This window comes from Diadema antillarum, unplaced genomic scaffold, assembly GCF_040938485.1.
Source record: "Diadema antillarum isolate AM-2024a unplaced genomic scaffold, OU_Dant_1.0 scf00000053, whole genome shotgun sequence".
NCBI lineage: Eukaryota > Metazoa > Echinodermata > Echinoidea > Diadematoida > Diadematidae > Diadema > Diadema antillarum.
The window spans coordinates 269,954-286,395 of NW_027270942.1; the positions used below are offsets into that span (position 1 = coordinate 269,954).

General features: G+C 40.3%; 2 protein-coding genes across 2 annotated transcripts; both read right to left on the minus strand.

Annotated features, from left to right (window-relative positions):
* Positions 1-551: 551 nt before the first annotated feature.
* Positions 552-4,690, minus strand: LOC139715664 (UDP-glucuronosyltransferase 2B19-like). The gene is made up of 5 exons (XM_071627220.1): positions 3,821-4,690; positions 3,273-3,520; positions 2,631-2,846; positions 1,424-1,582; positions 552-585 (listed from the first exon to the last, which is right to left on the minus strand). Exons 1-5 carry the CDS (start codon positions 4,688-4,690, stop codon positions 552-554), a joined length of 1,527 nt encoding a protein of 508 aa, XP_071483321.1.
* Positions 4,691-9,738: 5,048 nt separating this feature from the next.
* On the minus strand, positions 9,739-14,931 carry LOC139715634 (transient receptor potential cation channel subfamily A member 1-like). The gene is made up of 5 exons (XM_071627191.1): positions 14,582-14,931; positions 13,726-13,875; positions 12,946-13,173; positions 11,850-12,065; positions 9,739-10,951 (listed from the first exon to the last, which is right to left on the minus strand). The coding sequence occupies exons 1-5, from the start codon at positions 14,856-14,858 to the stop codon at positions 10,464-10,466; spliced, it is 1,359 nt and encodes a 452-aa protein (XP_071483292.1). The 5' UTR covers positions 14,859-14,931; the 3' UTR covers positions 9,739-10,463.
* Between the last annotated feature and the right edge of the window lie 1,511 nt (positions 14,932-16,442).

The following is a 16,442-nucleotide window of genomic DNA, read 5'->3' on the forward strand; positions in this document are numbered from 1 at the left end:
AGATGTGACTAAAGTGAATGACTTGCTATGCAATTATGAGAAACTGAATCATTCAGCTAAGACATGAGACTATCGTCAAGTCCACGTACACAAATTGAATTTGTGGAATTTATTGTGGTCCTTGTGCAGAAAAGCCAATACTCTGAAAAAAATGAAAACATGTTACACTGAACGATGATACCATACGAGACACATATATTTCATATATATAGCAATGCAATCCCATTACAATACTGCTTGATTAATAAGTTGACATGTGTAGAATTTACACATGCTTTCTTTTTTTGTTCGGCTTCCTTGAGCCCCACTGATACATTAAGGAGAAGCTGCCAAGTCATAATTTTTGTTCATTGTGATTTGTTAGACATTTTGAAAGCATTCTTATTCCTTATACCAATCATTATAAATTCTGAAACTCTGTACTCATTATAACTAATTTATAATTGTTGAAATGTATAAAAGTCTTAAAATCATCCGGAGGTCTCCTTAAAACTCATGATGTTCGGGTTCATCCCACGAGTTCGACACCCACGAGTCATACAGCCCACGATCTAGACATTGAAAAAAGGTCCATGACCCATACACCTACAAACAATACAGTCCACAAGACATGCAGCCCATGAGCTAGACACCAATTAAAACATGCCCACTAGTTAGAGACCAAGTAAAACAGACCCATTACCCAGACAGTGGTCAAAGAAGGCCCATGAGCATGACACTAACCAAATAAGGCCCATGTGCTTAACACTATGTACAAAATGTCCCATGATGTAATATCATGAAAATGGGCTCGTGGGCATATAAATTTTGCCTGATATCTATAGGTTGAAGAGCGTATAGCAAGTGAGCCTTTTTACTTGATGTCGAGCGCGTGGGCCTTGTTCACTTGGTGTCTAGCTCTTCGGCTGTATGACTCGTGAGCTGTATAACTCGTGGGCTGTATGACTCGTGGCCAGTACGACTCGTGGCCAGTATGACTCAATGAGTGTCGAGCTCGTGACGTGCACCCGTTTATTCATAGTAACTCCTCTGCATTAAAAAATTGTCATCCTGCAGTCTTGTGTGGTGACTAAAAGCTTCGCATCGATGTGACATAACGGTGAAGGAGATATACAAATGTGGTATGCAATTCATATTTCCTCCATGTATAGATAAAAACATTTCACTTTATACACTAATCTCTATCAAAGGTCATTCAAACAGAAACAAGGAATACAACTCCAATAAACTTTACACCTGAACATATCCCTTCATAGTAACTTCAAAGCGTCAACATAAAAAAAAAAAAAATCAGTGATGTTTTGCCTTGCGTTCTTTATGTTTAAATAGACTGATATATCGGCCGAGTGTAAAAGCTGATTTCCACGACAGATATACTATTATCATCAAGATGAATAGCAGGGAGGTTAGAGCATCTAGGCACGCGTATTGAAGGAAGTTTATTACTGATCCAGTTCCCGACTGCCTGAGGTGACTGCCGCCATTTTGCAGGACGTGCTCTACCCAAAATGCAATTCGTTCCCCAGCCGTTTCAGGCTTCGAGCGAAATTTCTTGGATGCGTGGAGGGCTTGTTCTTTGAAGCTGCAATAAACAGGAAGATGAAAAGTTTGCTGAATTCGGATAATTTCAAATAAAAATATAAGAAGAAGGATTACTCTCACAAACAAACACACACACGCACTTTTTATGGCATTCTTTATTTGAATTTCATTCGATATCAGGCACCATTTTCGCGGCGAAACGAGTATAGACAAAGATAAGCAGCTGTATTCTTCTCAATTTTGTGCTGCTGAATCACAGCTTTGGTTAACATGCAAAAGAATATCTCATGCACATCATACCATGTGTACAAAAGAGATATAAATTCTGCATAAATCTCATAATACAAAATACACACACACACACACACACACACACAAACCGATGTCTAGAGGTAAGAACGGAACATTACTTGAAATCAGACTCCTAACGACAACGCAGCATGAAGAGTTTGATATTTTCCTTGTCATTGCTTACGACAGTAAGGGAGGAAAAAGAGATGACGAAGACATTAATGGAATGGACGCGGATATTGTAGCTGATTAGAAGTAAACCTTTAGATGATACCAATAAGAACGAATGCTCACATTATACGGAAGAAGAGGGAAGTCGTTATGGTACGAATGACCTTTCTCTTTTTTTTCCAGCCGGTTAGGGGCACTTAACTCGTTTTCCGAGCGACAAAATGCATAAAGCTTTACGTATCAATTTATGGGATTCATCAATCCTGTTCAAATAAAGAATGAACTTGCCTAGACCAGATGATGACCAGAATGATCCGTCAATTAACAGTTGGGAAAGCATCCATTTCATTATTTTGCACTGAATGCACTAATAATTTCATTCAAATACCACTTTTGCTGTCAGGTGGATGTGCTCTCAAGCAGCATTTACAAGTATTCCATGAATCATTATTACATCACAGATGCTTATCCCAAATGAAGTAAAAAACCAACATGACTGGTGGTACGAATGACTTTTTTCTGCTCATGCGCAAAGTGGAACTCCGAACTGGCTTATATACTGTAATCACAAGACAGGCATAATAGATATTGAGAATTGAATGACAGGAGAAAGACGCAAGTCACACCTCTTGTTGGTGGCGAGCTCCGAGACAGCTTTGTGGACTTCTTCGGCAGAAAACGACTTGACATCGATCACTTGGGCCATGCCTAGTCGGACCAGCTTGGCGCAGTTCTCGTAATGCTCCGAGTAAAGGGGAAGGCACAATGTCGGCACTCCGTGGTAAATGGCTTCAAAAGCACCACAGCGCCCTCCCGTGGTAACAAACACCAAAGTGTTCGTCCTGCCTGTAAAAAGATTATTACGGTAATCCTCTTTATAGTCGAGTTACAGGAAACCATCCCCAAGATGGAAAAAAAAAATCTTGAAGTAACAACGGAATAAAAGTATGCGTAATGACACTTGATACTAGACAACATACCCATAGCATATTGGAATTCTTCTGATGCACACACGTGACGAATGATCTATATTATTTTTGTCCTATTTCAAAGTATTTCCCTTTCTTTCAGTTTGATTTAGCAGTAACAATCAATTTTTCCGAATATGGAGTGTGGTACATTGTAGTAGTAATAGTAGTAGTAGTAGTAGTAGTAGTAGTAGTAGTAGTAGTTGTTGCTGTTGTTGTTGTTGTTGTTGTTGTTGTTGTTGTCGTCGTCGTCGTTGTTTCATTTTAAGAGTTAAGAGCACTTTAAACCGTGGTTCATACACACCAAGTAGGTCGTTCATATCGTTGTGTTCGAGCCAGCCCGTGAAGTGTATCGCCTGGACGGAGCGGTTTTCGTCAACCCCCAGCCGTTGAGGTTTGGACCTCCGCCACACCACCTGAAACGGCACCCTTCCGAGCCCAGTGACGAAATCATTCTGCAGTTTCGTCGTCATCAGACCCTCAATGCTGCTGACTGCCACAACGACGATGCCTGTCGACTCCTTCCGACTCAAGATCGAATTCAGTTCCTGAAGAAAATGGATTCTTGTTATTTTTATCATTAGTCACTTGTTTCGTATTGTTAATGAATAAAATATCAAGATTGTGCACACCCGACGCTTCACAGTAATTATGCCCACACATCTTTTGTTTTGTCTACAGTCTAGCGGCAAACTTGCTTCACTTGAAGTTAATGAAATCTCAGATATATTGTCTAGATGTTATTGTCGGGTAAGACAAAATAATTCTGAGTTCTCTTTGTAGCAACTACATAGATTACACAAATGAAATGAATCAAGTAGAAACAGAACTCGTTTGGGACTTCTTACATCGTTTTGAATGGGCTTGGCAGATCGAACACCGAGATCCGGAAGAGGAATGACGTTAGGTGGGATGGGAAGGGCGAAGTCGAGGACGGGGTCACTGTTGCTGAGCCAAAGGGAAGCCGACCCGTAGGACGCAGAAAGCTCCGAATGACTATCTAGTGATGTCACATTGAAATTTCTGGCAAGTGTGACGTACCAGGCAAAGAGTCGCTGATAAAAGATATGGACGCTCAACTGGTGTACTAGGGCTTGGAGCCTTTGAAAGTAAGAGCGATCGTGCGTGTAGGCCATCGTCTGCGGAAATATGGCGGGAGGAAGCATTTCCGGCGAGGTTACCAGAAAGTGAGCGAAGGGGATGCCGCCAAGAATGTCTGCTAGTATCTGGTAGCATGGTCCGAATGACTCCCCAATGATTAGGTCTAGATCTAGTTCTCGCAGCTGTTTCATCGCCGTTTCGTTGCGGAGTAAAACGTCGCATCCTATCCACTGCGGCTGTAGAAGATTTAAAAGTTGCTGTACGCCGATTTCCTTCCGAGTGCTCACATGGAAGTGGGAACGACACTGAGTCGAGACCTCTCCGGAGTTGATGAAAATTTTCTGGTAATCCCTGAGTTCATCGTAAGCAGACGACGTGCCGTTGGTATGTGTGACAACGAACGAGACGTTGAAGCCGTGAGCGTAGAGGGCAGCGCCTAGCCTCAGTCCGACATTGAAGAGACTCGTTTTCACACCGCAGCCTTGGAACATCAAAAGAATATTTCCTCTTGCGTGTGATCCTGACGCATTTATCTCTGTCGCACCACAGCATGATGAAGAAATTAAGGCTAGAGACAAAATCAGTGTCAACATGACAGATACTGTATTTGTTGCCATGTTTTGAGACACGCACGGCGTCATGCGAATGACGGAACTATACGAACACTCAGATGTACGTTCCTATAAGAGCATTGATACTTTCCATATTCCTTCGAACTGAAGTAACTGCACGATGATTGTTCATCAGACTCCTTCAAGTTGCAACCTCACAAATTCGTTGCCATCTATATCGACAAACACGAGGACTCAAGGAATATGCATACCACCAGCTTAGATTGTGTGCTTCCCTTGGCATATATGTTGCAGAACTGACGACAGTATATCACAGCGATATAACCCGCTCTATACATCCCATGCAAAAAGAAGAAGAAAAAAAAAATGGCTTAAAACTCTGCATATCTTTTATGTTGGATCCAACGTAATCTTCGATCACTGCCTTGCGAAATGCCCGCACATTTCTGAATGATCCAACACGACGCAACTATCATACCAGCAGAGTTTTGCAAGTTTCTTTTGCTGTACGAGGTGGAGTGTTTTCTTGATGGTAGGCCTCGGTAGGGCTATCCCTCCTTTGAAAAAAAAACCCAGCAACCCACAGTTGTGATGATAATAATAATAATGATAATAGATACTTAACGAAAATACAATATAATGGATTTGAAAGATATAAACGCTCAAGATTGCTGAATTGCAGAAAGGCATTATGAGGTATTCATCATCTTGAAGTGAAGGTTGTGACTCGAAGTGAGTGGGGGCAATCAAACTTATCGGGGAATCGATAACTGAAGGAAATTGTCGCATATCTGCGATATACACTGGAAAAGATCTTACAATATTTTGTATTTCCGTCACACTTTTAAGTAGGTTCCATCATATAATTTCTTTAGCATTTATTTTCAGATTCCAACTTTCATAGATTGACCACCGTGTTCTGTTTGTCTGTAATATTCTATTACGCTTCCTAGCTGGATAATACGTGTTATTTTCATTTTGTCATATTTGATGTACTTTTTACTAAGAAATATTTGAAAATAAATTGAAATTGAAAATTGAAACACTAGCGCGCCCTTTACCTTGCAGAACCACGCATCTCCTCCCTCATTTTAGCGTTTTCATACTAGATGCGTCACAAAGATTAAATTTTTCATACTTTCGAAAATAGAATGTACAGCTAGATTGGATTATTTTACTTTCTTTGATAATTTTTGTTGATCATGAATCAAAAAGCACAAAAATGGGTAAATTTCGATCTGTTGCAATGGTACATGTACTTTTAAAGTGAATTTTGATACTATTTTGATGAGTACATATATAAATCAGTTCAGCAGTTGATGACATTTGTAGCCTGGATATGAACAAAGTGCCCTGGCCTCACAGCTTGGAACGTTTTTGCAGCGAGAGTAGTAAGTTCCTAAAAAGTAATCTAATCCTCCAAATTAAACATTCTGTATGTGTTCACTTCTTCATCTGTACCGTAGGCCTATGTCCCCTCCCCCCCCCCCCCCAAAAAAAAAAAAAAATACAACAGGACCCTCCACAACGATAACTTTTTCAAAAATAGTGAATTTATTCAAATCCGATTTCAGGGTACGAAACTATAACTTATTACACACATCTTGAATACAGAAAACCCCATCCGATTTGCTTCAGTGGTCAAAGAGAAATGAGGATCTTTGTAGAGCATGTCAGGAATCCCTTCCCTCCAAGTTCTGTCCGTGTTTACACATTAATATGCAACTCCAAGAGCATCCAAGTGCTAAACTTGTGAGAAAAAAAGCCCCATGAAATGCTTTACATTTCTGTGACCACTTAACCAAATTGAATGGGATTTTCTGTAAAATATAGGTAAGATGTTATATGTCTATACCCTGAAATAGGATTCAGACAGTTTATAATCATACTGAAAGTTATCAATGCGTAAATCCTGTGGTCATTTATATATTTTTTTTTTTGGACATACTATAGTCTAGGAGATACGTTTGTATGGTAGGTCCAACTCTACTGCTTTGGCTCCATTCCAAAGAATCAAATATGTGTGTAGAAGGAATGTATGAAGCCACATAATATATGACACACTCCCACACACCAGGGAGGTAGATTCTCTTTTCCACCTCCCTGCACACACTATCACGTATACATGCAGTGGAACCACATCATAAAGAGAGCATAATATAACACAACCCTATTCTGACAAAATAACCTTGCTGGTTCAAATTATATGTACTACTGAGTATTTCTAAGTTTCACTGAGTAACATGTCAGAATACTATAATATAAAGCTTGCATTACCGCACACGCACACTCGCACACACACACGCACACACACACACACATGCACACGCACACACACACACACACACGCACACGCACACACACACGCACACACACACACACACACGCACACACTAGCTAATGGATAAACATAAAGCACATAATACATTTTCATCATGATCACTCATGGTCAAGCAAACATAAAAACAAAAACAAAAAAATCCACCCATTTACTCCATCGTAGAAAATCTATAGAGAGGGCTAACAACATTTTTTTCCTAAGCCACACACAACAACAATAGTCAAATCTTCCATTCACTAAGACAGATACGTCTGTTTTAATAATTTCTCTTTGCTATTGCACAATACAAATGTATTCCCTACATGACTGCAAGCCACAACAGCCAACTTTCTCTTACGGGACGTTTATGAATACATCCTCAATATCTTTTCATTGCAAGTCATACCAGTACTTCTCGGGCGTAGCGAGAGAAAATTCACCCCTAGTCAGCCTGTAACATACAAAAAACAAGAAGAATATAATGTCATTTGCTTTCATGCTCCATCGTACTGACTGTGCTGAACATTGTAAGGCCAAAAAAATATAAAGACACTTATGTGCTTGATGATTAAACATCAAATATTTTCTGTCATTGTGGACACCCTAGGTGACACATGAATGCAAAATATTCTGGCTGAACTTAATCTATCCAAACACAAATTCTGCTCTAATACTGTATACTAGTAAGCTGTTATTTTCACGGACAGATATTTTCGCGACACCAAGGCTATCGTAAGTGCACCATTAGTCTAGTGTACTGTGACATTTTTGCGTGTTGTTAAATTCGCGGTGCAGCAGTGTTTCGTGAAATTCGTGAAAATTAAATCCTCGCAAAAATAACAGTGTAAGAAGTAATCTTTAAGCCTTGGTTATCAAGGACATTAATACAACACAGGCTTTAAATCATTTTGTTTCCTCACACTTCACTGAGCATCATCTAAATTTCACCCATACATGGCAAAGATGGAAACGCTATTAAATCTTGTCATGCTGTATGCAGCCATGCACTACAATGCGGTCTCGGTCTACATTTCTACTCGCTGTCATCCTCAATAAACCTCAATTTTAATTTTCTTTTTTTTTTTAGTGCCTTTCAAGGTTAGTTTCTCATCTTAAGATTTCACATATCGTTGCTCGGGTGACAAGACCTCATATCTACAACATGTCAAATGTTCAGGAGAGCAAAAAGAAAAACATGGCAGCCAATGCACTATATCAAATGGGATAGCCTTTCCTTTGACATGCCGTGGTGGTTTCATTTTTGGGGTAAGACAACTAGAATTTGGACAGGACATCACTTAACCCATGATCTGACCATTAATCCAAAATAGCAATTTTTGCCAGAATTTGAGATACAAGGTCTTGTCACCCAAGCAACAATACATATTTTGGCATGTGTAAAGTGATGAATTTTATGGAGACTATTGAGGTTTGACACTTTGTAGCCCACTTCAAATTTTATTCAATTTTTAAATTTCTAATGAAGTTTCAGCTGCACGTGGCAGCAAACTATGACTTAAAGGGATGGGACAGTTTTGGTTGAGATGGGGCTTCATGTTTTCAACGTTTTCTGATGATGATTTTTTTTTTGAGATGAAGAGAAACTTCTGACAAAATATGAAACAGCATATAATTCTTAGGGTAATCCAAAGTTTATTTGATGAAAATTGGTTTTGAAATGGCTGAGATATCCAAATCAAAGCAAACTGAATAAAAGGTGGGATCCATCCTTAATTAGGATGGCTTTGTTTTACTTTGCTTTTAGACATCTTAGCCATTTCAAAACCGATTTTCATCAAATAAACTTTGAATTACTCTTCGAATTGTATACTCTTTAACATTTCATAAAAATTTTTTGTTAAAAGTTAAAAGCTGAATCCTCACCTTAACCAGTATTATACCATCCCTTTAACCATATGTGAAGTCAATTGTTTCTTAGCCAACTGAGAGAAGTGAAAAGCCATGATGCAACAGACATATCATAAGATTTTAAAAAAAGAAAAAGAGGTGTATGTATGTCGCTTGTAGCAACCTTCATCACATAAAAATGCAATGTGAGAACAATGATAAATTGCAGTTCCTTCTATCCAAGTATGACAGTGAAATACAACCATCTCCTGAATTTTTGTATATGAGCTTTGAGAAGGTGGGATATTTCAGTCATCCCAGTATGTATTAATAGATAGATAGATAGACAGAAAGACAGACAGACAGACAGACAGATAGATAGATAGATAGACAGATATCACAGTTATCATTTAAATGTGACACTATGACCATGCTTTGCATAAAGCCAATAAAGCGTCATACCATGCAAAACTATAAAGAACCCGTATATTAGACCCTGTAATGTACTGCAAACGGGGTTCTACCAAACAGGTTACACAGTGCCTCTATCAAGCTGACTCGTACACCATATAATCTTTTAATGAAAAACAAAAACAAATGTAATGATGTGTAAACTTGAATACTTTGGCATATGATGGAAGGATTTCTTGGCATCTTTCAGAGGAGGTAGCTCCTTATATTAAGATCTTCCTATGTCAATTTCCTCTTCCCTTCATATTATGACATCATGCCTGTATCAGAGTTGGGTGTAGTAAGTGTCAATTAATCCATTGGTAAGGAACTAGAAGCTCTGTGAACTTTGGTTTCAGTGTGTCCCTGCAGTTTAAACTCAAACTGGCAAAGAATATATTGCCTCAAAATTAATCTACACACAAATTTTTATTACATTTTCTCTTTTTTTTTTTTTTTTTTTTGGGGGGGGGGGGCTATGATGACATCATAGTTCACAAATCACTGGGAGAATAGCAAGTTGACGACATCAGCATTTCAACCACTGGTAGTTTGCACGTTTGAACCAATGTCATTGATTATGTGATGAACGCTTGCAAGAGTTTATCAGTTTAAGTAGAATTTTGATGAAATTTCTGCTACTTTCTTTTGTCTAAGTCAATGTGGACATGGTGCAGAAATCACACTTTGATGCATCCTCAGCCTGCATAATGACAAGGCGCTCTCTACCATAAAGTTTTCTACATTTTGACCACACCCTAAATCTTACCATGTATCTCCCCCACAAAACCTTTTTTTTTTTTGCATCAACGATTTCAGTTATGTCTCAGAATGTGTGCAAAGGTTTGTACATTGTATCAAGTGAGATCATCTACTTTTGTGAGTACAGTTTTGTACTTTATTCTTCTGATTTCGCTCACCAGCAAAGCCCCTACTCATACTCTGTTTACTGTAACTTCGCTCTACCTTTCTAGATATTTCACTTGCTCATGTGACCACTTTAGTACTAGCATGGTGCATCTAAGTACAACGGCTACTGCCATGTGCCCTGCAATGAAGCATCACACTGAGCTGTGAGTTTGATGGCAAATACCTTTAGCAGATGTGGTTGTTGTCATGCCTACCACATTGGCTCTCCTGTCCATCTGCATTTCATGCAGGACATACAGTAAGAGAGATATGTATGACATTCGTTCTCACTCATGATCTGAGTAATATGTAATCCTTGAGTTTCTCTGGAAGCCTCAGCTCGTTCAGTCTGTTGAGACGCCGCGGAGTGAGGAGGCGTCGTATCAGCAGGTGGCACTGGTGCTGCAGTGTCCGGGGCGCCCTGAAGAACTCCCTCAGTCTGGCCACCCGCTTCTCCGCTCCCACCTCCACTGCTCTCGCGAACGACACCTGTTCCGGCTGATTGGGAATCTCAAAAGAATGGGTGACAGCAAGTATGGCATCAAGAATGGTGTCGTCAGACTGGGAGTAGATTTCCTGCTGCAGCAGAGATACACCGTGGTATTCCACTTCAAAGTCTGCTCCGTACGCGATGAGAAAGCGGGCCAGGGCGGGGTCACGATGCGGTCTCCCCGGGTCACAGGTGATGTGGTCATTGGACATGCGGTACTCAATGGTGTGGATGTGTATATGCGTCGCTCTGTCAGGTTCAAAGGCTACAAAATGGAGCGGTCTCAGACCTTGAGAGAAATGAGTCATGAACAAAGGTAAAAATACAAATGTACATACCTTGGCATCCACAAACTTTAATTTCCATCTATCATTATTTCACCAAGAGACACTATTGCATCTGTTGTACTACAAGTCTGGAAGACTTGCTATACACTGGTATATCTACAAAAAGGTCTATCTTTTCCAGTATGCAAATGCAAGTCATAGATTATAGTGCCACAATTGTTAATCCATCTACATTAATATCTTCAGGAAAAGAAAGTGTTGGCCACCGGAATGGGACTGAACCTTATATTAATGATATCATCTATGATATTTTTATACAAGGTAGGCTCGTCAGTATTACCACTGCTCTACCACAGGGTCCTGCCATTATGATCATCCTAGCATTGCTATCTGTACCCATTTATTCCATCCAGGTTGAGAAGAATATGATGGGTAAAATCACCTTGTCCAAGGACGTAGGCACTTGATGGATTCAAAATTGAGACGTCCCATTGATAGTCAAGAGGCTTATCCACTATGCCACAGTGCCCCCAAATCATAGAAATATGAAATCCCTTTTTGACATGCTACCTGCTCCAACTATGACAGTTTTCTATGTGAATGTTGCATACTTCACAGAGGAGACCAAATTTCACAATAAGACAATGTTTCTTTGATATTGTACTTCATCACCTACCATGACATTGAAGCAAAGCATATTTGATTCAATATTAGCAACCTACTTAAGAAGGTAAGGAAGAGACATTCATCTAGCAAACCACAAAATTTCTACACAAACTAAAGAGATGATCAAAACAAATCAAATTGACCAATAATCTTCTTGTAGTGAGAAAAATAATATTTGACAATACAGTGAAAAGGCATATGTTTAGTCACTAAACCTGGTTTAATATAACTCACTTCCTTTGCCCATCGGAAGGTTCAGGTCCACCCCCTGGCTGTGGAGAATGAGGGCTTCCGTGATGTCCTGGGCGGTGGAGTCAGTCTGTATCAGTGCAAAGTGGAGGGGTGTGTACCCTGTGGGATTGGGCCGATTCACATCAGCCCCTCTTCTTAGGAGGGCCTTGGTGGCCTCTAGTAGACCCCATCTCACACAGTCATGGAGAGGGGTGTTGCCTGCAGCCAGTAGAATAACAATGAATATTACAATGGTCATAAAAATCGAAATCACAAATCATAAAATGGGCTTAAGAATGTAGCCAATCAGAAGCGCTGAAATGAGTCACATGTGAGCTCTTTATTTTCTCACTAACATGCACAGGGCTGCAGAAAATGTGCAGCAAAAAAAAAAAAAAATAACTGCACACTCACTGAATTCAAGATGCATAATTTTGCAGCACGCACTCAATCACTTATCTATACAGCTTCTAAGTTTGTGTTCAGGATGGGATCAGAGTGTTTGGAACATCTTTGAACATTCTAGCTTCTGAGCAAGTTCTACATGTAGCTAACAAATATTCACCCATAGTAAGGTACATGAAAAATGTAATTCATAGACCCATTTCATAAACCACACAATGCATAAATCTAAGTTTATGATGTTACTGGAAATGCAGCTCACTAAGGTATTCACAATGTTGTGCAACATTCATGCTGCTGTCGTGCCTCATGCATGTTTCAAACCCTCACGTGCCCTGCATCTCCACTAATGCAGTGCAGGTTCCAAGAGTGTGCAGAGATGTAACATCCTCTACAAAGGACACATCAATAATCATGCCTTCCAGAGGTAAACTCAAAACATTCTTCTCTGCCACCAGAAAATTTTTGACGTTTCACTGCTTATATGCATGCATAAATGCATTAGAAGTATCGCAAAATGTAATCATTTGCCAAGCACAAGATGTTCGTGCTGTGCTTCCTTTTGTGCATATTGGTACTAGCACCTTGTATGCCTGTCTTCAACCGTGTCATTTGATTTAGCAATCTTAATCATTAGTGTTTATATACACTGTAGTATTAAATGTTTCAGGAAAAGATGTGGGGGTACAATGCTCACCAGTGCCAATGGTCATGCCAGTCCCAAGCTTTTGCCCTTCAGACAGTCGAAGGATGGTTAGAATGCTCTCCTCGTGGCCCAGCTTGCAGGCCGTGTTGAGGCACGACATCCCGATCACGTCTCTCTGGTTGACATCCGCCCGGCCATGCTCTACTAGCTCCTCGATGCAGCCAACATGGTTCAGCTTGGCCGCCATGTGCAGCGGTGTGGTGCCACGCCGAAAGGGCTCTTAGATGAGAACCATGGACACAGTGGGATGTTGCTCATTCTGGGATGACTAAACTTATGGTGGACAATTACGCAGACTATAGGATGGACCTTATACTAAGCAAACAGATTTTGTTTGTTATGAGCTTGCTCTACAACAAATTGTCATTAGTTTATTATATGATATCTGACATTTGAAACATAGAGTAAATCTTTCCTTGATACTATATGCAAAACCAAATTGATACTGATGTAGACCTTGATTCAATCATCCCCGGTGGTTCAGAAGTTAGATAACCTCCGGTCAACTGGATTTACCTAGAGACATTAAAAGAGGACAGTTTCACAACTCATCTGAGTCGTACCTTCAGTTTTGTCTAAAACCAGACAGAGCTGAGGAAGAAAAGGAGGGCGGGGCATAATCATATTCACAATCATATCTGAATGGTGACTGGAACTACACACACACACATACACACACACACACACACAAACAAACATACACACACAGGCACACACAGAGGACACCCACACAAATGGAAGCAAGAAATAATGAGATGCATCGATCCTCACTCTGGTAAACACCAATCTTGTTAAAGTCGCCCGTTTCTGCATTGGCACTTGCCCCTGCATCCAGCAACAGCCTCACACAGTCTCTGTGGCCAGATTGGGCAGCGCAGTGGATTGCTTGCACACCATACTTATCCTTCCCACTGGTATCAGCTGTGAAGTTTTGGAGCAAGATGTCATGAAAGTTGATTTAAGAGGTAATGCATATACAACAACAAACGAAAACTGATCTACAAAAAAAAAAAGAAAGGATACTTCAAAGACAATGAATTTTGTGATGTCATAATCAATTCTGTACTTTGGTATACTCTGACCTTGACCTTCTTCTTGATGAAACTAACCCTGAAACTAGGTTTCTCTATCTAGTGTGGGATGGGATGTGTGATGTGACAATAAATGAGGGGAGGGGAGGGTGTAGAAAACAAAAAGTGATGCAGAATCAAATCTTCATTCACAATGAATGTAGTGATAAAGAACTACACTAATGTCCAATCTTCAGGCTGTCATTATTACCATTACACTGCATTAATGACATTACATTACACTGTATTAACTTTACATACATTTGAATAAAGGAAATATTTTAATTTAAACAAACAGTGGTAAATGCCAATTACAAAACTGCTTAACTACGTTGTGTGTCTACAACAGGTCCATAAGAAAGAGAGGAGTAAGTTAATGCCCGTTGTCTGCAGACCCCCTCCCAAACTCTTCATTAAGATTAAAATCATTAAACTTCATCTGAATACGCGTACGGATATTATGAATAAACCACAGCACATGCACAGGTACAGACCGACCGATTTGGGAAGTAACATGGAAATGAATGAATGGGACTACGTTCACAGAGCTTGCCTACCTCCATTCTCAATAAGCAACTGAGCCATTTTCTTATTGCCGTTGATGACAGCGGCCATGAGTGGTCGTCTGAAGTTCTCACCACTCATTGCCTGTGCCACAGCATAGACTTCTCCCTCGGGGGAGGCTCCCTTTTGTAGGAGGTCGATCACGGCATCATCATCGTTCCCAAGGCAGGCATCCACAAGTGCTTTATCGAGTGCTCGTTGCTTGTTGACATCACGACTCTCCGCTAGCTCCTGGAAGAAATTCATGGGATTGTAACGTTTCTTCGACATATTGCTGGGTCAGGGCGATTGAAAATATTCTACAAATCTTCTTTAGCGGCTATCCAGTACATAAAATCAAATAGATAAATATTATACCAAAATCCCAGAAATATTGTTGACTGCCGTGTGGGCTACCAAGCAGTGCAGTACAGTGGACGTGCGCTCCTTGTTTACGTTTGGCTTGGTCATCTTCCGGGTGGCGTTCTTTTTTTAGACGGCACAGATTGGGGCATGGCGTGTATTAAACCTATGGGAAACACGTTGGGTTAGGGTTAGGGTTAGGGTTAGGGTTGGGGTTAGTGTCCCCAATCTGTGCCGTCTAAAAAAACACGCTTCCGGGTGGTGGTGGGTGCCGGTGCCGATCGATCGATGATGATGCTGACTCAGTCCGATGAAGTGTATGGGAGCAGCTGGTAATGGCGCGCCAGCTGTTTACAAGCAATACAGTACATATAACTAGGAAAAGAAAGAAAGAACAAATAAACAAACAAACAAACAAACAAACAAACAAACAAACAAACAAACAAACTGACGTAAGGCCATACAATTTTCCAGATTTTGTAGCCCGACTGTTATGCCAGACTTTGTTGTTGCCCTTGTTTTAATTGTGTCTATATACAGCAGCTCGCTTTGTTTCTCTTTAACTTTGTTCTGATTTTGCTTTGCCTTGCTTTTATACTTTAGTTTGCTATAGGCCCTACTGTAGGCCTATGCTTTGTTTGACAACCATCTACTAGTACGTAACAAGAATCCTCCTTCCCAACTTGCCAGCGCTCAAAAACCGCGGATGTGGGAGGAAACAGGCCTCTATAATTACATTGAATTGTTCCTCTATATCACCCCCATATCACCTATAAGTCAATGGGCCATACACATTTGTCTCTTTTTCCCGGATAATGTCCGTCGTTTGAACGTCGGCCGAGCGCTTTTATTTCTGAAATATTTTACACCAGCTAAAGCTCACCTGAGTGTCTTGAATTTTATCACAGCAAACTCTGCGAATCATTTAAACCCATCTGAATATTTGACAGAGGTTGTAGGGGAGGAGACAGTGGCCCAGGTGCCAGGGCCGGGTAATGTGGGGAGGAGGGCGGGGCTCCACCCCTTTAGCTTTTAAAAGATACACACACAAAAAGGAGGGTATCACAGTAATATTATTTGTCTGTGCTCCGAAACGATTCACGGGCTCTAACTGTCCTTGTATAGGCCTAAACGAGAACACAGCGTCATATCTCTCTCCCTCTCTCTTTTTCAACAATTGCAGACAGTCAAGCATTGAGGGGCCTACCTATACAAGCGCCTCAAATATTCTAATTATGTGTTTTCTATGTAGGAATTACCTTCAAAGTGTGAAGTTAGGCGTGCTGGTGATGGTGACGGTGAGAAAATGATAAAGACGATTATTTTCTCTTTGTTTTAATGTTAAGAACAATTTGAATACAATGACCAATATGTAGGACTGTCTATATTGTACTGCTAAACAGATGTGAGTATTTCTGGTCATCATGTAATGAAGCCAGTTTGTAGGCTAGGCCTAGGTTTGTTGAGTTTCCTGTTCAAGTTAACTTTAAAGAATGCAACAAAATGAGACCA

Bases quoted from the DNA above. Each gene is read 5' to 3' on its own strand.
- LOC139715664 (XM_071627220.1), bottom strand. From the start codon at position 4,690: ATGGCAACAAATACAGTATCTGTCATGTTGACACTGATTTTGTCTCTA. The intron at 3,521-3,820 runs GTAAGAAGTCCC...CATTTTCTTCAG, and splicing joins CCAAGCCCATTCAAAACGAT to GAACTGAATTCGATCTTGAG. The intron at 586-1,423 runs GTGCCTAGATGC...TATTGTTTGTAG, and splicing joins ATAAACTTCCTTCAATACGC to GTGTATGGGTCATGGACCTT.
- LOC139715634 (XM_071627191.1), bottom strand. From the start codon at position 14,858: ATGTCGAAGAAACGTTACAATCCCATGAATTTCTTCCAGGAGCTAGCG. The intron at 13,876-14,581 runs GTAGGCAAGCTC...AAAACTTCACAG, and splicing joins GTTGCTTATTGAGAATGGAG to CTGATACCAGTGGGAAGGAT. The intron at 10,952-11,849 runs GTGAGTTATATT...ATTTCTCTCAAG, and splicing joins CCTTCCGATGGGCAAAGGAA to GTCTGAGACCGCTCCATTTT.